The 22,612-nt window shown below is 45.6% G+C and overlaps 1 protein-coding gene across 4 annotated transcripts; it reads left to right on the top strand.

The window, feature by feature from the left end:
• The first annotated feature begins 2,863 nt into the window (after positions 1-2,863).
• Positions 2,864-17,752, top strand: LOC102568907 (elongin-B-like). 4 transcript variants are annotated; one of them, XM_059729691.1, is made up of 3 exons: positions 2,865-2,944; positions 3,693-3,734; positions 15,836-17,752. In XM_059729691.1, the coding sequence occupies exon 3, from the start codon at positions 15,862-15,864 to the stop codon at positions 16,225-16,227; it is 366 nt and encodes a 121-aa protein (XP_059585674.1). In that variant the 5' UTR covers positions 2,865-2,944; positions 3,693-3,734; positions 15,836-15,861; the 3' UTR covers positions 16,228-17,752. The 4 variants fall into 4 exon arrangements, with proteins under 4 accessions (XP_059585673.1, XP_059585674.1, XP_059585675.1 ...); XM_059729692.1 differs by lacking the exon at positions 2,865-2,944 and adding an exon at positions 2,948-2,988; XM_059729690.1 differs by lacking the exon at positions 3,693-3,734 and having other exon boundaries at positions 2,864-2,944; positions 15,836-17,751.
• The last annotated feature ends 4,860 nt before the right edge of the window (positions 17,753-22,612 follow it).

Genomic DNA, 22,612 nt, shown 5'->3' with positions numbered 1-22,612 from the left:
TGGATCAGGTGCTTCAGTAGGGCTTTTTGGCACTTTTATCTAAAGACAAGTCAATCAGCTGTTAGATAAAGGTGCCAATAAATCTCCATCAAAGCATCCGATCTATACAGCTGTTGGGTGAGCTGGGTCCAACTAAGGCACTGCCTCTTCTGGGTATGTGCTGGGCTTGGCGTGGGAGCATGCCAGGTTTAAAGCAAAGCACCATTTGGGTGAGGAGGGTTAACATCTGCAAGCAGCCTGAGTGACTAAGGGATTTAAAGACTAACCCAAGGTTTCACAGAAAAATTGTAGCAGGGCTATTACTAGCACCTTGATCTCTTGTAATGCTAATCCCAATTCTAACCATTAAATATCTCCCCTTGCACAATCAAACAGGCAAGTGGTATAACCTGAAATAGTCCTCTCGTGCATTTTCCATATCCAACAACAAGCAGCACAAAACAGTGGTGCTGGAATGGAGAAGCTTCAGGATTGGCATCTTTTACCCCCTGGTAATACACTGTTTTTTAAAAGGAACTCTGCCCTGCTATTGTTTGGAAACTACTATATCTGTCTATCTATGTGTGTGTCTGTCTAAAGATGCTCTCAGCTGGTATGAAATCTGAATACTTCAGTGAACTGTACTCCACAAGTGAGGCTTTGAATCAATGAACTGAATGTTCTAAGCATGATTGGAAGATATGCTGTTCTTACCATATTTATTGGGAGGTCGCATATAACAGCCGGCATCACACAGGGTCCCTAAGACGATAAGGACCAGGAGGAGGACCAGCAAGAACTTCTGGAAAAGAAGAGGAAGCTTGTAATGAAACGTTCAGTGGTCTTATAGAATAATTTGTTCATGCAGAATTAATAAAGAATTAATAAATAATTTGTTCACGCAGAATTAATAAATCTGACTCTCAGATAAACTCAAACCAAAAACCAATCTTACAGTTACACAGACACTGACTTACCATTATGAAGCAAACTTGCACAGACTTCTGGCATTTTCCAGTGTGGAGCAGCTTTTATTGTATATGCAATGAAGAACAATAGTTGTGGATTGAAAATGTGAGCCAATAGCTGAGCTCACACTGTGCCAGTGGACACTCTAACCTGTTTCAATCACCAATCAGAAGGCATTGCCTCCGAAGGTATCTTTGGACATGAACTTAAAGGCAAGTTTTGCTTATTCACAAGCATATGAAAGAAAAGATTTACACTGATATAATTTTGGAGTAACTCCAGTGGCTATAACAGAATTACTCCACATTGGCATTCCATATTGCCAACAGAATCCGGTGCCAGATAGCTATGCTTTTGCACTGGCAGACCATCAACAAAACAGTGGAAAAAGGTACATATTAAGCAAGGTGGCACTGTACTATTGTTCCACTGACCTGTTACAATGAGATCTCCCCCACCCAGATCTGGAACAGGTCATTCATACAGTGCAGTGGTGTGAAGAAACCCCTGTTCTAAGAGTGATTTATGATTATTCTGTTATTTTATATATAGGCATTACTGTGTTGCTTTAGAGAAGCTAAAGACCACCAGGGCCTGGCAATGTGGAGCCCTGCGCCTTCAGATCATGGATTCAGCACCAGGCCTGGTTGATATGATCGACAGTTGTGGACAGTAGATAGCTGCCTAAGTGAGATGAATTGTGTTGGTTCTCAGCCCAGTTCCTCATTCACAGGAGTCCCTGTGAGAAATAATGACTGCCACAATTGGCTCTCTTCCTGGCAACTGCAGCAGAGGCCAGGGCTCCAGAATAGGATGCCAGCCCATTGGCAGGACAGCTGTCACACAGGGCCACACTGAGGGTGGAGGGTCTCCTGCTGGTACTCTATTATTGAACATTTACCCCATCCTTTTTTATTTTCTCTCCTGCACTTAGATGTCCCCAGTTCTTTTTTGCCTTTTTCTTCACTGTGTACCAGGGCCACTTTCTCAGGCCATGTCTGTTAGATAAACTGGCGCTGTTCACCACCACTAAATTCACTCCACAACAGAACTGGAAGAGACTTCCTGAGTCCTCATGCCCAGTCCCTTATTCTTTTGGTGGCCATACTTGTTTAGATGAGCTAGACTAGATGACCTTGTAAGGTACTTCCCAGCACTGTTTTCCTATGATACTATGAACTCTTCTGCCCTGGTAGAAGTCTGGGATCATCAAACACTATACAGTTCAAACTGGGCACCTTGAGGTAAAAAGGCAACTCCAGCAGAGTAGCAGAAAGACACCTCAGGCACAAGGCTTTTGTGTGTCAGAAAGTTTTTGTGCCACTGAAAAAGTAAAGGTGTACTCACAGCGGCCTCCATTCTCCCCAAAGCTGCCCCTCCAATGCCACACAACTGGAATATTTAGAAGTACTATTCGAAATTTACCAAGATTTATTTCTGTGTTATAAAGTTTGCAATAGGGGGGGTTTGTTTTGGGTTGTATATCTTGAGCCTGTTACCCTGGTCTTTATTGCCTCAACATGAAATTCTTGCAATGTGCTCTGCCCAGGACTGCACCTCAAAATCATCCAGAAACTGAAGCTGGTGTAAAATGCAGTAGCTTGCTTGTTGAACAGGGAGAATGTAATACCAGTGAGTGTCCCAGGACCTATGCTGGCTGCCTATGAGTCTCCAGGTGAAGTTCAAGGTGTTGATCATGACCTGTAAGCCTGCTGGGGTGGAGCATTGCTGTGATATGTTACTCAAGGTGTTAAGAGGCTCCCTGTCTTGGGGCACAATTATTCCTATCAGCATGGTTTCCCAACCAGAATGGCCTTAATTGAGGACCTTGATTGATACACCTAAATTCATTAAAGCCCATGTGATTGACAAGACAGAAGTATCAGGTGACTGGGTTGGTCTGGAAATAGGGTGTTAAATAATAGTGAGGGGGGAAGGTTTATTCTCTTTTGGTGGGTTGAAAAGGAAGGGGTAGAGAGGAAGCAAAAGGATTGTGGTGGGTAGGATTCTTCTTTGCTGTTGATAAGGGATTCAGTTTTTGTAAGGCTTTGCTGTTGGTTTTTCTCTTTTTGACAGGTGGTTCCTCTACCTTTGTGGTGTTTAGCTTAGAGTCTTGATGGTTACAGTCAAAATATTAGCTTTGTACTATGCTTGGCTTTTTAATGATTTATTCTCATGGGGGAGGCTTTGTTTTAGTAATATCTTTCTTGCTGTGAATACTTAACTCTTACCCCTCCCAGGAAGCTTGAAAGGATGTCAATGGATTCTTATGGGATCCTCTCTTCCTCTGCAACAATCAAGCTCTCTAAATCTAATACCAGCTGAAATATCTCTGAAAATTATCTCTGATCTTGTAAAAAATTATGTTTAACATGTCCTCTTCTTTGTGGGGGTGTATCGTAGTGGCTTCAGCATTTAAGTGACTGAATGATACTGGCTTGGTTTATAAATATAAGTACACAGAGAAGTAGCAAGTGACCAACTATCCTTGTAAAGGGGCCAGATACTAAATCCCCTTGCTGTCAGTAATCTCAAGTAGTCATCATAACATACTTGTCTTTCAAGTACTTGTTATGCTAGTACTCTGCTTTTAAAATTGGAAAGCTTTAAATGTCTTTTGGGGTTTGTTTGTTTGGGGGTTTTTTTGTTTGTTTTTTACTTGAAATAGGATTTTTCTCTTAGGGATCTGGTGTAATTAGAGGTTTCTCTGACTACTTGTCTATACCTTCCCACCTGTTTTACAGCTCTTGCAAAACCTTGTGCATTGCTGTGTGTTACCACAGCAGGTGAGTGTTGTGCTACATAATATCTATAATTAAGATTGCCTTGCTTTTGATGCAGAAGTCTTAAGTATGGGGTTTTTAAATAGCTACCTGTGTTGCTCTTCATTGTCCCAGTGTCTTGGCCCCTCATCATCTCTTGAAGGAGCCTGGCTTCCAGATTATGGTATACTTGGCACTTCTAATGATCAGGCCTCCAGGAATATTAAGTGACCTGTTCAGAGAAACACGGGATGTCTTATGGTGGCAGAGTGAGAATTAAACATGAGTGTGGAGAGACAATACTTGAACTATTCCAAGACTATCACTGACTGGGAACCAGGTCACAAATAAGCCTGAACAGAAATGTCTGTGTATGTGTACTGCTAAGACCTTCAAGCAGATCCTTCACCTTGTAGGGACTGCACTGCTGCCAAAATGCTTCCAGACATGACTTTCCAGGGGTCAGTCATGCCTGCAGTTTTGCAGGATTTCCCTAGAAGAAGAGGCAGAAGACCTGAATTGAGGCAAGAGGCTGGAGTGGAAGGGTTTGCCAGGTCTTGGGAGGTGGGGAACTCTGCAGCTCCATGCTCATGGTTCCTGTGGGGGCTGGGGGCTCTGACTTTCCACCCCCTGCCCCCCTTTGCCAAGAATTCCCCATCTCTTCCAATCCCTGCATTCACGGTAGAAGCTTCAGGGCAGGACTGGATGCAGCAGCACAGAGTTGGGACCAAATTAACAGTTAACAAGCTAAGGCACTTCACAATGAGCATGGAACAGCCAGCCCTTCTGTCCTGGTAAGTGCCCAATATGCAATGGCTCTCTGCCCCTCCCCCTACAACGGACAAGTGTTGACTGTCACAGGCAAAACCAGGAACCAGAAGCAAGGGACCCCAAAAACCCTCCACCCCTGGAACTTGGCTATCCCCACCCCCAGATAAGCCTGGGATCCCATCCAGGGTTTCCAGCAAGGAAGTGAAACTAATGGAGGCTTTCTGCTTTCAATGCCCCTGTGGACTATAGTCTCTGTAGGCCCATCATCTTCAACCAGGTTGCCACTGCACCATGGGGTGCTGTGAGGTCCTTCCGCGGGTGCTGCATGATAGCAAACTATTAGCAGCACTGTTAAGTTATCAAACATGACTCGCAAAACAAACCCAAATATTTCAAATGGAAAGACCAGTTATAGATTTCACAGTTCTTTGCAATAGAAAAACTGCTCTATTTTTTTTTTTTTTTTTTTTGTAAGCAAAAAAGACTGAGAACTAAGATCAGACATTCACCAAGAAGTGTTTCAAGTCTATCCAGGGGTGCCTCAAGTCCAGGAGTGGATGTAGAGTGAATGTGGGAGTGTGGCTGCACCCAGCTTCCTTACTGGACTGTGCTGCCGAAACCTCCAGAGACTTTCAAAAAGTGGTCTAAGCAGATAAGAATTCCCCTCCGTGCTCAGAAGCATCTCCGCTCCCCTCCCCTCACATCTCCCACCTGCCCTGTTGCCCTGGAGAAAAGGGGGCTGGGAATCTTCAGAGCTGCTCCTGCCTGCTCCAGCTGAGCTGTGTGGGTGCTGGGCTCAGCTAGGACAGTGACAGTGGTGATGGAAAAGGGGTCCCCTTCCCTGGATCCACTTCTGGAGGGACTGGGCAGGATGGAAGTATCCTGCCCCTGCCCCCACTGCTGTAGCTGCCCCAGCTGAGCCTAGCCATCATGCAGCCTTGCTGGAGCAGGCAGTAGTGGCTCAGAAGTGCACCCTCCCCACCCCCCAAGAGCAAGGAAAGCAGCAGCTCCTGCTGCAGGCAGGGGAGGGTGAGAGAAGGGATCAGGAGGGGATGGCCTTCTAAGCAGGGAGGGGAAGAGAAGGATGCTTACCTGCTTTGGGGGCCTTATGTCCCCAGAGGCTGCCAGAGTGGCCTGTTCACACCAGTGGGTGGATGTATGGAGGAGGTTGGAGGCTGGGAATGGGGATACAGCTACCTCTGCAGCACCCCCTTTACCAGATGCTGCATCTCCTCTGCTCAAGTCTATCCATGGATGCCTTGAGCCTGAACCGGTTGAGAACCACTGCTATAGGCAATAGATCTTTGGGCAGCAGATACCGCATTGCATCCCAGAGCAGCCCCATTGTGCTGCATGTGTTTGGGGGACAGAGGGTGAGGAGCTGATGCCATTTGGGATGCCTGGAGGACTGATGAAACATTAGGCATGGAATGCTTTGTATCTTTATATAGCATTGAATCAGTTAAAGGAAAGCCAGCTCAAAGTAGTATTTGCTTTTCCCACTGACTTTGAACCCTTCCAGAAAGTTTCAACTCTTTTGAAGTGGCCTGTACATCTAAACTCTTGAGGTCACTGGCAACATGATGGGGATGGGGAAGGTAAAGGGGGGAAGGAAAACTTCTGTGCTGATGGTGGGGCATGGGGCTGCAACCCAGCTGGATTCAGGGCCTGGTAGTGGTGGGGGTGGTGCACAGTTGTGCCCCCACACTGCAAACCCTTATGCATTGTCAATGCTTGGAGTTTAACATGTATTTAGATGGTTCTAAGTGTTACATCTGTCAAGAATATCAGTGTCTTTCAGCCCAAGCTAGCAAGTTTTAACCACTAGCCCACTGACAATTCATTCAATGCACAAAACTCCTCTAAGTGCCTATACAGCAATTTGAGGCCAATCACAAAAGGATTCTGGTGTTATGTCATTGCATCCTGTACACTTGGGGAGCTGAGGATGCATCCTTTGTAGTAGGCAGGAGAATATGGCATCTAAATTTTAAAGCTCCCCAAACCAGATTCCTCTGTATCTTAGTTGCTTTCTGTTGCAAACTTGCTGTGAATGGCAGACAAGTCAAGGCTTTCACTGTCTCTCCTTTGTGAGACCCTTTCTGCCACTGGCTCACCAGCATTTTGCATTTCCTCAATCTATAGCAGTGGATTGCCTACAAAATAAATTCTAAAATGAGCCTCAATTTAATACAAACTAATTTCTGCTTTTGTGCTGCCAAGCCCTTTAGCTAGATGGGGGAGGTAGTGTAGGAGTTTTTTCAAATCTGTTCCCCTATGAAGCAATAAAAAACAAACTCTCAATGTCCTGTGCATCTCCTCTCTAGTCCAATTGCTGCATTTATCACTAGAGATAGTGTAATGTAATAGCTTAGTCAAAATGATCACCTAGCCAGTTTAGAGCTGGATGATTAATTTTCAGCATGGCAAGCATTCTACCAAACTTTCGGACTAACCAAAAAGTGTGCACTGCAGTTCTGCATTGGTCTCACCTGTATTGGAAGCATTTGGTACATCTTATGACCAATAGAGCTTGCCCATTAAGGAAGAATGCAAGCCATAGCTCTACTTCAGGGGCTATAATTCTAGTCTGCATTCACATCTCCAAAATACACATCTCCACTGACCTGTAACTCGGGCTTACCCTTCTCGTCACTTGTCTCTTGACCTTTTTACTCCTTGATTTAAAACTATAGTAACCCTCTATTATTAACAAAATACAATGGTAAGACTTCATACTTGGATTTAAAAAATAGGAACTGCTTCAGTGCCAGGTCAGATTATGGTGTTTTATGGTGGGTTTTTTTGTTTTTTTTTTAACATTGCCTAATCACAAGTTCAGGGAGGCTGGGAGAGAAAAGTTAGATCTATAACTGGTGTTGTCACTTGCACCATATTTCTCACTTCTTGAGAGACCAGAGCAGTGGATTGAATCTCTTGTAACTAAAACTGGTCACCTTTTTGACAAAGTATTTTTCTTTTAACGTTGAAAACCAAATAATATAATGTGATTTAGCATAGAGTCTGGAGTATAGCCATTTGTTAACCATTTTTTTTTTTATTTTTTTTTTTTTTTCATTTTGACTTGATGAAAAATTAAGCTTCTGTCCCATGGTGGTGGGAGGGAGGGAGGTTTCCAGTGGATAAGGTCACATGACTGCCAGCTGTTCCAGTGTGGGTGAATTGACTTGAAGTGCATCTTCAGCTCCCATTATGACTGAGGGGCTGTTGCTGCTGTGTCTGACTGCAGTTCTGAAGCAGAAAAGACTTCATCTTGGATTAAAACATGGAAACTGGCAGCCTTGCAAAAATATTCCCCAGTAAAGCAAGACTGGGAGGGAGGGACAAGACTTTGGAAAGCTGTAGGTTTCTTTATCTGGAAAGAAGGAAAAAAAAGAAAGAAAAATGAAAAAGAACTCTTGCTGACAACTGCAGCCTGAGATGTGTTAGTGGATTTGCATCCTTACAAAATGGATTCACTTTAGGACTGGGGTGGGGAGGGGGGGAAGGAGCACTCTTTTCTAGAAATGTAAGTGAAGAAGCTGTTGTGGAAATTCTATGGCAGAGACCTTGGGAAGAGAAGCAAAAGCAATGAGCAGATATGACTTCTGTCCAAGGAAGGAAGAAGGATCTTCTGAGAGTGAGCCTGGGATGATATTATCTTCTCTAAGGTGATAGTAACATTGGTAACAGGGAGCAGAGGGAAGCTGGTACATCTCCATTTAGCCCAACATAACATGAAGGTGCTTTTCTTGAACAGTTGCAGGTAATATCTGCTTATTCTTACGGTGTGCTTAATTCCTCAGTTATAGAAAAGATGTGGCTAGTCTCAGCTCCCAGGTTGTGGGTGAGGGAAGGTCATTGCATCCTTCTCTGGACATAATTGAGTTTGGGGGATGAGGCAGTACTTCTGCTGCTCTGTAATATGGCTGCAGCCATCACCAGCTGCAGCCTGCAGCTTGGAAGAAAAGCAAATGGATGCTGTTATTGGGGAGCTGAGCTTGCCTCCCTAGTGACTTCTGCAAGCTTTGTCCTACAATATGCCTGGAGATATAGTGACCAGATGAATACCCACTCTTACACATGGGATTTTCTTTGTGAGCACAATGAAGCAGTGCAAGCATTCTACATTGTCTGCTCTTCCACAAGCAAATCACCAGCTTGCAAACTATACCTGCCTAGCAGATTCTAACGAGAAATTGACATTTCTCTGCACTTCGGGGAAAGAAGGATGATACAGAATGGATTTGCTTGGCTGATTTTGTGCATCTGCTGGAGTGAGACCTGATGGACTGCAGGAATGAATAGAGGAACATCACTGGGGAATCCTTTGGGGTTGTGCTATTGCCTTGGAGATGGGACTTTTCTAAAAAGGCAACAGAAAGCAGGAGTACTTCTGGGTGACAAGAGATCAAGACCCCTGATTCAGAAGGGCTATGGGAAAGAAGTACCTATTGGGAACAGAAAAGCAAGAATAATCATTTGAAAGACTTTCAGGTATGTTGACTAGAACCATCTCTTAGAGGCACCCTCTACTTACCATATTTACTCAAATGTAAGATAACCCCCAACTGGCAAGGGGGGAGCGCCTCATCTTCTTGCATACAAAGAAATTTCACTAAACACACTGTCTGTTGTTAAACTGCTGCCAAAAGCAGCATGTACTTAGAAATGGAAACCAGTTCTGAAGTTGATTTTAAATGCAGCTCACACTAAGCATGATTGAAATGCATGGCCTATATGGGACAAACATACTGATGGGAATCTACCACAAGGATAGGTTAGTCCAGCCCATCTGAATAAAACATTGACGTCCATGGAAGTGCAGTTCCCTCTCCCCACCCCCCAACACTTTTTTTTTTTTTTCAAGTCATAGTGAACCACTACACTGCATACATTTCAACTTCTTCCCTTCCACAGATGAGCTCTGTCTTTCTTTCTTAGTGCTGTTTTTTCACTAGCCTCAAATGCCTGGCAAAAACCATGAAACAGAGCTCCAAACAATCAACCCAGAATTCCTCTGTTGCTCCCTTCTCAGGTTAGCACATGTGATCAGTGTGGCTGCACCCTCCATGAGATGAAGATGGACCAAGTTGCCATGTGTGTCTTATGAATATACATTCCTGGAACATTCCAGGACTCACAACAAGAACATGCAGTTCCAGTCATATGTGGGGAGCTAATTAGCACCTGGATCTCTTGTGGGGGGGGCATCCAAAGTATGCACACATGCTGAGCTGTGGGGTCACTATGGCTTAAAATGCTGTTGACTCTAGTGCCCAGCCCAATGAAATATGTGATAAATGCTTTGGACTAATGTAATGCATAGCTTGTACTACATATAAGTAGGTATCGAACTACTACTTGAAAGTGTGTTTGTGATGTAGATGTGCTAAAACTTGCAGCATTTTTAAAGAAGGGTAACATGCATCAATTCTGGAAGAATGGAGTATATGGGCACTATATACAAACTGCTACAGTCACTTTTTTTTTTTTTTATTTCAAGGTTATTGTTTTCAAACTTGCTTATTACTTTCTGCTTAGGAAGAACAGGGTTTGAAGTAAGAAGAAAGGGGGGAGGGGGAGGGAAGTTGGCTGGGAATCGGAGAACAAAGGAATTACCTGATCTCCGTATTTATTTCCCCTGCTCTAACAGTGGGAAGGGGACAAATTCAAGGCAAATCTCCAATAATTATACTTGATACCTGGAAAGCTGTAACAACAAAATTTTAAATTTTCCATATATAGAATGTGATTGGTGGTGGTTCATCTTGTAATCAGGGTAGTACATATGGTAATTCAAGTATATATGGTAGTTAATAATGGACTGGAACACTGCTGCGGGAGAGAACAATCATGGGCTTTGCTATGGGAAAGAGCAGAAAAGAGCAAAGCTTTCTTCGTTTAACATATTCTGGAGGATTATGGCTTGGTCATGTTGCCCTTCCTTTCTTGATGAAGAAGATCCTGCTTCTCCTGTGGTGGAAAGTGTGTTTTTTGTATTTTGGGTTGGGTTGGTTTTTTTTGTTTTGTTTTGTTTTGTTTTTTTCCATTGCCATTTTTCCTAATGACAAGCTGGTGCTCATACATTTAGACTTCTTTGGCAACTAAAGGAAGATATGTAGCTAGTGTCAGGTCAGCTAGCTGTTGCTCACCTCTCCTGCCCACCATCAATCACATATTTAAGCTGCCTGTCTTGTGCAGCTGACACCATAGGGCACCTATACACAAGTGCAGAGGCTGCTCCAATGTGCTGGCATTTCAGTTCATTAGAGCAGACGCTATTAATCAAGTCTGCTGGAATGTGGAAATTACCACACTGCATCAGCCTCCTGTGTCTTGTGTAGCAGCATCTCAGCACTTAAATGGTGGCGGGGGCATTTGAACTAAAGCTCAGCTCAAGCTGAGCAAGCACTTGAACAAGCTTTAGTTCAAGTGCCCCTGCAGCCATTTTGAAGTACAGAGATACTAATACACATGACATGGTGGCGCTTTAATTACAGCAGCTCTGAGAGCTGCTCTAATTAAAGCCCCACCCTCTCTCCACCCCCAGAGCCTGTGTAAAAATGCCCATAATCTCTACCAGATGAATGTGTTTCTCCACAGGGATTGTAGAGTAGCTCTTTCATTCTGCCAAATAATTTATTTGATCCTGGCTTTTCCCAGGAACACATGAGCTAAATATGACTGGATGCCAGGAGCAGCTTGTTGGAAGATCCTTGAGGCTCAGCTGGAAAGGGGGACGCTCAGATCTTCAAACATTAGATCTGATTGGAGATGGAGGAAGGATTTGGAAGGAGATGAGTGGAGAAACCACAACTTCCTGCATGCACCCTAAATCCAATCATAGACAGTTAAGGTTGGAAGGGACCACAGAAGGTCATCTAGTCCAACCCCCTGCTCAAAGCAGGACCAGCCCCAACTAGATCATCCCAGGCAAAGCTTTGTCCAGCTGGGTTTTGAAAACCCCCAAAGAAGAAACTTCCACCACCTCTCTGGATAATCTGTTCCAGTGTTTTACTACCTTCGTAGTAAGAAAATTCTTCCTAATATTTAACCTAAACTTCCCTTGCTACAACTTGAGACCATTGCTCCTTGTTCTCAGTGGTGGCAAATGGAAGAATAAGCCCCATCCTCTTTTGAACCCCCCTTTAGGTAGTTGAACACTATTAAGTATCCTCTGTCTCCTCAGATCATGTGGAATAGCAAGTGGCTTTGCAGGACACTAGGCTTGTTCAAGTTGTACATGTCTGTAGAACTAACGTGCTTCTGCCAATGTTTGTTTTGCTTGCTGGTATCTTTAGAGCAGATGCCAAATGTTTACTTGCATTTTCTCAAATTGTGTGGAAAGGCAGCTAATTTGGTACCACATCTGGTTTGTTTACCGCTCTATGATTCCTGTTCACAGTGCAATTTCACACTTTGGATTTCTTTGTGACTTTTTCACACTGTAGTCTAGCCAGGCTCTGCTTTTCATCCAGAGGCCACAGTAAAAGTAGATGGAGTATATGTCTGGAATGGCTAGGTGTAATGGTTCAAGCTCCCCTGCTACTTTAAAAGAGAGAACTGCATCTTGACAGAGCCAAACAGCATAGTAAAAGGGCTATAGGGTCTATAGCCCACAGATAGGAGACAACAGAAAGCTAGGCTGCTGATTTTAGACTAGATTATTAGCAGTGCCTGGGCCTTGTTACATGGGTGTTGGGTCAAATGACCAGAAGGGGAAAGAGAGAGATGCCTAGGGCAAAAGGTCCAGTTTGGCCCTGAGCCCTGCATGTGGAAGAGTTTCTGTGAAGCTAGACTGCTGGAGAAGGGAATACTGGCAAATGCAGGTACCCAGGATGGCTGGAGTGGACCAAAGGGTAGTAGTCTGTGGTTACCCAGAGGCCCAGAAGAGTTTACATATGTTTGGTAGCAGGGATTTTTTTATATTGACTAGTAAAATCCATGGGGCATGGGCATGGCTGTAGGGGAGAAAGAAAGACAGCAGATGTAGGATGGAATCTGAGGAATTTTATCCCAGATCCAAAAGTGCATGCCCTACTATGCCAGATCTTGAATGTGTGGAATAGCAGGATGTATGATTTTAGTATCCAGCATCAAATAGCTTAGATCCTATTGCACAACTAATGTCTGCAAGGGGTTTCAGGCACCTACAATACTCCTGGATCTGGGCTTCACTCCAGAAATGAGATTGCATGTTTACATGTGTAGATTAAGAATGACAATGCAATCAAAAACTCATTACCCCCCTTCCTTCCCCCGCCTCCCCCCCTCAAACAGTAGAAATAGACCTGATATGAATTAGCTGTCTGTTTTGGGGTGGCTGGTGGTGATGGCATGCGAGAGAGAGGGAGCTGGCATGATCCTGTATGCACAGTACTAATGTGGCCTCATCTTTGAACAAATATTTAATGTTTCTGCCCCAGCAAAGTCTCACTTAAGGTGTGAGCAATATCCGCCATTCTAATCAAGCTGCTGGCTGGAGCAGCTACCTCTGCCTTTCTCAGGCTGCTGGCCTTAGCCTACCTTTGTCCTGACCATATCAGTTTGAATGGCCCACCAAGAGCTGGACTCTTGCCAGAATAGCTCTTGGTTACTAAACAGGCAAGGCTTTCTATTGCATCAAGGTGCAGACCCAAGGGAAGGAATATAGAAGCAGAACAAACTTGAACTAAAAATAAATGCTTCTCTTTTTTTGATGGACCAGTGAGAGACACTACTTCCTTTCCCCCATTAGGTGTAAGATTGGGGGCAGTTCAGACCCTACAGCCATCTATATATGTTATGTTTTTCTAGGTTTAATCTGGACTACAGTTGTAACTATTTACATGTAGATGTCTGTAGTCTGAATTAAAGATGGCTCCAATCTGATTTAATTAATCCTCATTGAATGATTAAAATTTAATGCAGACTGGGGCAGTCTGAACTATGCACTTTAAACCATATTAACTATGCAGTTTAAACTGTATATACATGTTAGTTAATACAGTGTTGCTTTTGGGGACAAGAATTCTTAGGAACTCAGATAAGCAGATAAACAAACATTACAAATATCAATGCCGGGAAGGGAAACTCAATTGGGTTTTTTGCAATCAATAGGGCCACAAAGTAACACTATTAAAAAGAAATCAAATGTTCCAACACTTCACCCTGCTAAGTATCAGGTCAAGCACAGTTTCTGGAACAGCACTTTAGATAACTGCAACAATGTAGCAGTGCTTACACAGGCATATTATCACCTCCTAATTACTTCCAACCTCTGTTAAGGGGCTCTCAAACATAGATAGCATATAGCCAGTGCCCCCTGCTATGATAGTCAATGATTATCTATTAAAATTTAATTCAAATAAAAATTTGATTCCAACTGTGTGATGCAAATCAGTTAACATGGTTTAGAAAATGCTGAACATGTCTACAAATGGCCTAAGGCTACATTTTAGCCTGCTACTTGAGACAATTATTTTGATTCCTCAAAGTAGGCCAGGTACACTCCTGGGCCTTTGTGACACTTTTCTGGGTGAGAACTGCCCACTTGTGCTCCTGTAATACTTGCCTGTCTCTGCATCTCCTCCCTCTCTTAATCCAAGAGAAGCACCCTAGTTTCTTGGTTATATGTGCAAGGAAACACGGTAATCCCGCAGTCCCAGGATCTGAGCTGAGCAAGGTATAGTGGGCTGTATGTATGTAACATAAACCTGTTGGGAGCCCAAGTTATTGTTGGAGCTGAGGTGAAAGGCAAATGAAAAACTCTTTGGGTAGTAAACTTAATTCTCTTTTAATTTTTTACCTCTAATGTAGATTTTCCACATATTCTCTATGCTGTTTGATATCCTTTGTCTCTTTACTCTGTGCAAAATATGGAGCACAGAAGGATCTAGGACTAAAATGAATGAAGGCTTCATTGCACAATAATTTTGGATGGCTCCTGGAACTCTTAACACCTGGATTGTCTACACATGAAACTGGTTTTAAGCACTCCTTATGCACCTCAAAATTAATCCACTCCAGAGCAAGATTCTCTCTGATCCATGCTACTCAGCTCATGTTGCACTAAAGTGTACCCACTCTAGGCTACATAATAGTGTAAACACCTTGTACCCCAGATCCCTACTTACTGCATGCTGCCCCCTGCCTGCCCTGCTTATTTGCCTGCCCAGGTTGTTCACCCTGCCTGTCCTGGGGAAGCAGGCAGGGAAGAGTTAACCTGCTTATCTGGCTGCTGCTGCTGCTCTCTGGGCTCCACAGTCAGGGAGCTACAAGTAGGCAGGGACAGGAATGGGGGGGAGGGGGCGAGAGCCTCAAATGGGAGGAGAGGGATGGGCATTCTTGCCTTTTTGTCCTCTAGGACCCTGCTGGCCTGAAGTGTAACAACTCCAAACTTGAGCTAGTAGTGATTCCCATCAACTTTTATGCAGCTCATAGTGGGTGTGTCTATTAATGCAACTGAATAAACTGGAGCAGATTGCTCTGCAATAAACTATTCCTGGGTGCAGCATCCACACATGCGCCTGGAACAGCAGCAATTTGAGTCAGGGAGGGGCAGTTTAGGCTAGCACTGCTCCTGCCCTTCTCTGGCACCCTACAGCAACCAGAGGGAGCTCCAGACTCTGGCCTCAGCTGCCCAGGTGCCAGCCCCAGGCTGGCAGGGGGCACAAGGGTCAGCCCCAGGTTTTAGCTGGCACTGATAGTGTGGCTTGCAGCCTGGGGGGCAGAAGGCATGCAGCAAGAGTTGGGCCCAAGCAGCAGGTGCCTGCATTGCGTGGTGGAGGAGCTAGCTAGGCCATGAGGTGCTTGCAGCAGCTGAGCCATGTGGCTAGGCCACAGGCAGAAGTGTGGTCCCCTGCTGGCTGGCTGACCAGGAGTAATTTACTCCTGGGTCATCGACTACACATATGTTGATGTGCAGTAACTAACTCTGCATTAGGATAGTACTTGTATTTCCAAGCACTACCCTGCTGCAGAGTTTATTAGTTTCCTGTGACCTAATAGCACTGCATGCATAGACACAATACATTTACTGTGGAGCTAATTAAGCAACTCCACAGTAAAAGTAAACATCTTGTGTACATATGTCCAGTGTAAGGTGTAACAAGGCCCTGACTGGAGAGTTGTGAACAGAATATACATTGAGAAATTGCATCTCTTCAGGTGAGTAAATGATTCTGTCCTAGAGGTATAGTGCACCCAAATATTTCTGAAGAACAGCACCAAAGACTCCTTGTACAGAGATCCTGGGCAGGTTTTTTCCTGGCTTAAAACTTCTCCAGATACTGATATTTAGTCTGTTCTGACTTCAAATTTGTTGATAAATTGCAGTTGCCTCAAAGCCTGATCTCTTTGTGATGTTACAGGATTGTGGGAAGTCCCCAGGGTAGCCATGGATGTGTACTTGATGATACGCCGCCATAAAATGACCATCTTTGCCAATGCCAAAGAGAATACTACTGTTTATGATCTGAAGAAAGTTGTGGAGGGGATACTAAAGAGGCCTCCAGAGGAACAGCAGCTATACAAGGATGACCAGCTGCTGACTGATGGCACCAAGACTTTGATAGACTGTGGCTTAAGTAGCCAGAACTGCCGTCCCTACGCACCAGCTACAGTGGGCTTGGCCCTATTCAGACCTGGCAATGGCTCCTTTGAGCCACTGCATATTGACCCCTTTTCCACCACCCCAGAATTGCCTGATGTTATGAAGCCACAGGATTCTGGTGGCAGCACCACTGAGCAGGCCATGCATTGAGACCAGCATTTGCTACTGTGCCTCCAACCCATCTTACACATGGACATAGGGGCCAAGTGCCAGTCTCCTTGTCAATCATGTTGCACTTATGTTCACAGAATTTAAAACTGAGTTGAATAATAAAGCTTAGCAGTCTAAATTTCATTGATCCAAGCATATCACAATATCTACAAAGCAAAATGATGATTCTACTTGCTGGGACCCTTGATTCTTCAGGGACAGCAGGTAGAAATAACAGCAGTGGCATCTCTAAGGTCTAATGTAGTGATTCTGGAACAGAATCCTGTGGCGCTATGGGGTGCTTTGAGATCCTTTCCAAGTTATAATGCAATGTTAGCCCCATCAGGTGTGCAAACATGATTCACAAGATGAATCCAGAGATTCCAAATAGTGATCTAAAACATTTTGACTGTGTGTGGTCTTTTTGTGGCCTTTGCAGCAGAAGAACATCTCTCTCTCTCTCTCTCTCTCTCTTTCATAGTCAGAAATGAGTAAAAACTATGAGCTAGCATCTTCTGAGCTGGTCCCTTGAGTCTAAAAAGGTTGAGATTCACATTCATGTTCTAATGCATTGTTCCTAAAGACTTCTTTTCCAGACTCTTTCATATGACCTATCCAGACCAGATAAAGACTAAATTGCAAAAGTTACTTTTACTAGGAAACCAGCGTCATCAGCTCTTGCGACTTAATATTAACTGGACTTTAAGGTTGATCATTTTTTTCTGAAGCCCCTCTCCTAGTATCATGTGCCCAAAGGAGACACTTGGCTTGCAAATTTCCTTAAAATGGTTCTAGATGGTATGTTTATGTTGGAAAATATCATGTTAACTCTAAGCGCTCCGATCAGTTGGCAAATAAAGAAGTCAATCTTAAGGATTTTAACTAGATTTTGATTAAGCCAATCTTTAACACTCTAGAGCCTGACTCCAAGCTTTTTCCATAGTTGGGACTGGCTGTACTCTACAAAGACACAATGGCAACAAATATGATATCCACTTTAGCAACAAATAAGTACAAGCTGGTGTTTAGAGTAAGTATGGGTAAGCAGGAGCTAGTCCAGGTTGGAGGGAGAAACTATTAAAGAAAGATCAGCCAACATGTTAACTAATGATGGATATTTGCTTTTCTTCATCCATTTTTTTTTCCTCCCAAATTATTTAAGCCAAAGGACAGTGCTTACACAAAACTAAATGGGAATAGACTGGCCATGAATGAGCTTAGGCTGGATATTAGAAGAAAGTTTTGGTCAATTAGAGAAGCTGTGCTTCTGTAACATTTTACAGTAGTTTTTTTTAATTATTTTTTAGTCCCTATGATTCCAAACTTGTCTTAAGATGGAGTTTGAATAAGCATGATATGATGCCTGCAATATAGGGGCCTGGACTTACTGAACTAAGGATTACAGCTGTGCAAAATTTTGCCAGCTGTTTCATTTCATTTCAAGCTTTAAACAGCAAGATCTAAATTAAACAAAGGGCTTCAAAACAGCCTCAAAACAAAACGAGGGCAGTTGAAACGTTTCAAAAGTTTTGAAACATTTTTAGATTTGAAGCAGCCTGGCTGAGTTCCCTTCTCCAGCCTGATCTCAGAACTGGGGAGGGGAACTTGGCTCAGCTGAGCTGAGTTCTCTTCCCCAGTCCAATTGATCGCAGTGCTGGGGAAGGGATCTGAGTGATCTATGGGCAAAACATCGAAACAGCATCAAAACAGCATCACTGTTTTGATGAAACTAAAAGGAACAGCGGTTTCGAGTCTAAACAAAATTTGAAACAAAATGCTGTTCCGTCGAAACACAAGTCGAAATGGAACGGTGCCATTTTGCACAGCCCTCCTAGGGATCCCTTCCACAGCTGTGCTTCTAAAAATTCAACTACATCCAGTTCTCAAAGAAATTGTTACAAAATGTTTTGATAAATGTAGCACTCTCATCTTAACAGATGCTTGGTGTTAGGGGGAGAATCATCCAAACATTCAGTTCAAGTGATGTAGCTGATAGTCTGCCATCAGACGTGCTACCAAAATGGCCCCTATCTTGCTGGACAACAAGGGCCTCATATGATGGAAGAGGGCAGTAATTGCATCTTCCTACATCAGGGGCGAGCAATTATTTTGGGTGGAGGACCGCTTACCCAGTTTTGGCAAGCTGTCGAGGTCTGCATGGGTAGCCCCGCCCCTTGACATGTGCCCCGCCCCCTGGTCACCATCTTGGGACCAATGTCCCAATGTCTTGAAACCAGTGCCCCAGTACCAGTGGGGCCGAGTGGGACGCAGGCTAGCAGGGGCCTGTGGAGCCGGGCTCGGCTGCACCAGCAAGGAGAGCGGGGAGCTGTCCCGGCTCCATAGAGCCCCTGCTGGCTGGGACCCTGTACCCCTGCTGTCCTGCTCTGGGCCCTGCTGGCGCTGGCCCTGGGACACCGGTGCGGGCCCTGTGCTCCCGCACCCGCTCACTCCCAGTGCCCCCCCAGCCCCGTGGTACAGACAGGGGGCAGTGCACAGCCCCAACCCCCTGCTCACCAGCAGGGAAGGAGCTGGTGTGGACTGCGGGGAAAAGTGGCCCTGCCCCGCCCGTGGCCAGTGCTTGCTGCTGCAGCTGCTCGCAGCCCACACAGGGCTGTCCTGAGCAGGCACAGGCAGCCCCACACCGGGCACACAGCGGGAGAGGGGCCGCTTTTCCTCACACTCCGCACCAGCTTGTAACCCACCCTCACTGCCAGCCTGGGCCCTACGCTGGCTCCGGGCTTGCCCATCAGGGCTGCGCCACAATGGCAGCAGCTGCGCCCCCCCTGCTTGCCGAGCTGGGCAGCGTTTGCTGCTGCTGCCTGCCCACAGTTCACGTGCTGGGCAGCACAGGGGCAGCAGTGGCAGCTGCACTGCAGCCTACCATGGCACAAGCTCTAGGCAGGCAGCAGCAGCAAACACTGCCTGGTGTGGCAAGCAGGGGGGCCGAAGCTGCTGCCACCATCGGCACAGCTCTGATGGGTGAGCCCAGAGCCAGTGTGGGGCAGTATTAGAAGCTGGTGCTGAGTGCGGGTAAAAGCAGCCCCACTCCCACCCCGTGCCCGGCACCCCATGCTGCAGCTTCTTGCAGCCCACGTGGGGCTGCCTGTGCCTGCTCAGGACAGCCCCACATGGGCTGCAAGCAGCTGCAGCAGGAAGCACCAGCCACGAGGCAGGGGCAGGGCTGCTTTTCCCTGCACTCAGCACCAGCTCCTTCCCTGCCCTTCCCCCTCCCCCCCACCCCACCCTTCTGTTTACCTGAGCTTCCTGCACCGGGACAGCCACGTGGTCCCAGGCCAGAAACCCCTGCTGAGGGGGTGGGGCCAGCCGGGCCCTGCTGTTACTGTTCCCCTGCATGCTACTGCCCCCGGTTCCTGTCATTTTTTATGGGAACCAAGGACAGATAAATTTTAATTTTCAAAAAAATTTTAGGGGCCCCGTGGGCCAGATAGAATGGCCTTGTGGGCCGGATCCAGCCAGTGGGCCATATTTTGCCCACCCCTGTCATACGTGGTTCTGGTGGGGACATATTTAGATGCTTTAGGTAGCTAATAACTTGTTGGCCAGTGGAGGAGAGCTACATAACTTATAAATGGATTGGAGGAAATTACTTGCACAGGGAGTTTCATATCATGGGGAGATGATGTACAAGGTAGGATATGACTGAAAATTAATGAGAGAGGATAAGTCTTAGTCGTTCAGGGGTTCAAGGTATTAGAACATGTGGATGCAAATTTCAGTCAAAATGTGAAATTTTAGTCAAAATGTTACTCTTCAGTCAAATTTCAGCTCTGGTGTGCATGCACACAGTAAAGAGGGCTCACTGTGTATGTGCACCATAGCCAAAGGGGATGTGGCTGCAACCCCTCACCACAATCATGGATGCCAGCGAGCTCAGAGAACCCTGAGCTCCCCTGGTGCTCAGCACAGGATCTCACCAGGGTCCTTGCTTTCACATGGCTCCAAAAGGTGAGTTCTACTGTTGTTTGCCCTTCCGTTCCTCCCACCTGCCCCTCTTCACCCTCCCCCAAATCAGTAGCAGGGGAAAATGGGGATAAGTAAATGAATACTTGCTCATGCATCTGCCTCTACTTCTGAAGTCATTTTTTTTCTTCAGTTGTCTTGTGTTTGTTAAACTGATCAGACTAAAATTATAGGACATGTTACAATCCTTAATCACACCAAGCATTGATATTATCTGAATTTATTTTACTCAAACTTTTAGGAGAGAGGGAACAGGTACTGAGACAGTACTCATATCTGGTCCTGCATGTGGAATTCTTCTGTAAGTAGGCGACTTGTACCAGTTACACATTCTCTGTTAAAAGTACACCATCAAAATAGCATTACACAGGTCTGATCCCTTATAATATAATTTTTTGATGCATTAACAGATAAATGAGCCAGCGCTGCTTAGAACATCTCCTTGGGTTTAGGAAAGAATTTGCTCCATATCTGGTCATGTCCAAAATTGTAAGGCAGATGTTGCAAATAAAAGACATGTGCTTGAGTAAGAGAAGGGACTTGTTACTAAACCATCCAGCTCTCAGCATCACAGTGTATAAAAGGGTCAATCTTTTCAACCAGCTTGTAACTGCAGGTTTCAGAATAAAAAATGCTGTTGCAATGCAGTTTGTCATAAACAGCAGGGGTGATGGCCCTGTCATTGGAAAAGAAAGGAGAGTTGGGTGAGAGTAGGATACCAGACTGATGAAACTAAATTGACAAAGCACTGGAAGAGTCTGTTGCAGCAGCTCAAGAATCCCAGCAGGAAAACAGTCCTGCCCCTTCAAAACCACTAGCCAGTCTTAAGATTTACACACTCTCCTCCCATGGGAGCTTAACTCTTCTCCTTTGCTCCTGCCACAGGGGTGCAATGAACTGTAGAGCTTCATTTTCCTCCTCTTCAGTTATTTTCTCTTCATTTTCCATTTTAAATCCCCCCTCCTGCATCTGCCATGCTCCTCCTCTTTGTTCTGCCCTTATCTCATTTGTACCTCTCCTCCACACTTCCCGTTAGTATCAGCACCCGTGTGTAGATGAAACAAGAGGCGTGTGTGCACAACACTTTAAAGTGGGCTAAGTGCTTTTGCACTGCTTTAATGGTGTCAGTGTTTACACACCTCGGCAGCATGTTGCACATTAACTCCCACCACTGTATGAAATTCGGCGGCGTAATGCACCTTAAATGACTTGGAGCACAGCAAACTGAAACTCCTTTGAAGAGTTTTAGTTTGCTGCCCCTACAGCTGCAGAGTGAAGCACCAGGCTCCGTGTAGCTCCACAGCTCTGCAGGAAGCCCTGCAGGCAGCCTGACAGCAGCCTGGGAAGGCAGGCTCCACTCAAGAAAAGCAGCGAACCTGATTCTTCCCCCCATCCCGGAGCCTGCCTGCCTGACCTGCACAGGGGCCTAGTGCTTCGCTCCATGGCTGCAGTGACCCCAGGACTGTCCGAGCCAGGTGCCTGCAGGCAGGTGCTGCCTGGGGATGCCACCACTGCCACAAAGGGAAGCACCAGCCCCCCTCTTTTGCCCTCCGCAGCCCAGGGACCGCTCCGCCCTCCAGCAGCTTGCCTTTTCCTCCCCACCGGAGAGGCAGGCAAGTCAACGGGGTGTGTGCACGGCATGGGGGTTTAATCAGCCCTAAATTGAAGTAGTGTTTTTTAAAACCCACCGCTTCAATTTAGGGCCAGCTTTTCCACTGCTGCTGTCCGAGCTTTGGGCTCAGGGACTGGACAGATAATCCTTTCCCTGAGTTTGAAGTTGAGCCTCTGACATCCTTCAACCAGCCAGGCCTACAGATGTTGAGCTTGGGGTTTTGGAAGCCAACAGGCCTCAAGAATAATACCCCATCAAGGAAAAAAGACCCAGGGCAAACTGGGGTGACAGTGATTAGCAGTGTGGTGATCCCTTCATCAACATGGTGTGTGTGGCACCTAGGTAGCTGTGTTTTTAGCGTAACCCTGTTGCATAGCACTATTTTTATCTTTGACATGAAACTTCTCAGGCAGCAGTTTTTTCTCCTCTTCACTCTCTCTACTTATGCCTCTGCACATGGGAAGGGGAAACCCAACCACCAACACCACTGTCCCAGCTACTCCCGCCCCACTGTAGCTGGGACTGCAGGAAATGCCTATTCAGGGAGGTGGGCCTAGCTGGGAACAGGGGTGGTGGTGGCAAGCAGATCTGAGTGCCTTGGATGTGTCTACATGTGCACAGTAACAGGATTCAATAAACTCCAGTGCGTATCATGCCAGAGTTCATCGCTCCCAGGTACTGCATTTCCATGTGCACCCAGGACTGCAGCATGTTGACCTGGGTCAGAGCAGCCTGGCTGTGATCCGGATCAATGTGCTGTGGAGGGGCTGGCTGAGGAACAAGGGTGCTCCA

This window comes from Alligator mississippiensis, chromosome 6 (genome assembly GCF_030867095.1).
Source record: "Alligator mississippiensis isolate rAllMis1 chromosome 6, rAllMis1, whole genome shotgun sequence".
NCBI classification, from domain to species: domain Eukaryota; kingdom Metazoa; phylum Chordata; order Crocodylia; family Alligatoridae; genus Alligator; species Alligator mississippiensis.
The sequence above is the reverse complement of the archived record's forward strand: the minus strand, read 5'-3'. Positions and strand labels throughout refer to the sequence as shown.

Bases quoted from the DNA above. Each gene is read 5' to 3' on its own strand.
- LOC102568907 (XM_059729691.1), top strand. From the start codon at position 15,862: ATGGATGTGTACTTGATGATACGCCGCCATAAAATGACCATCTTTGCC.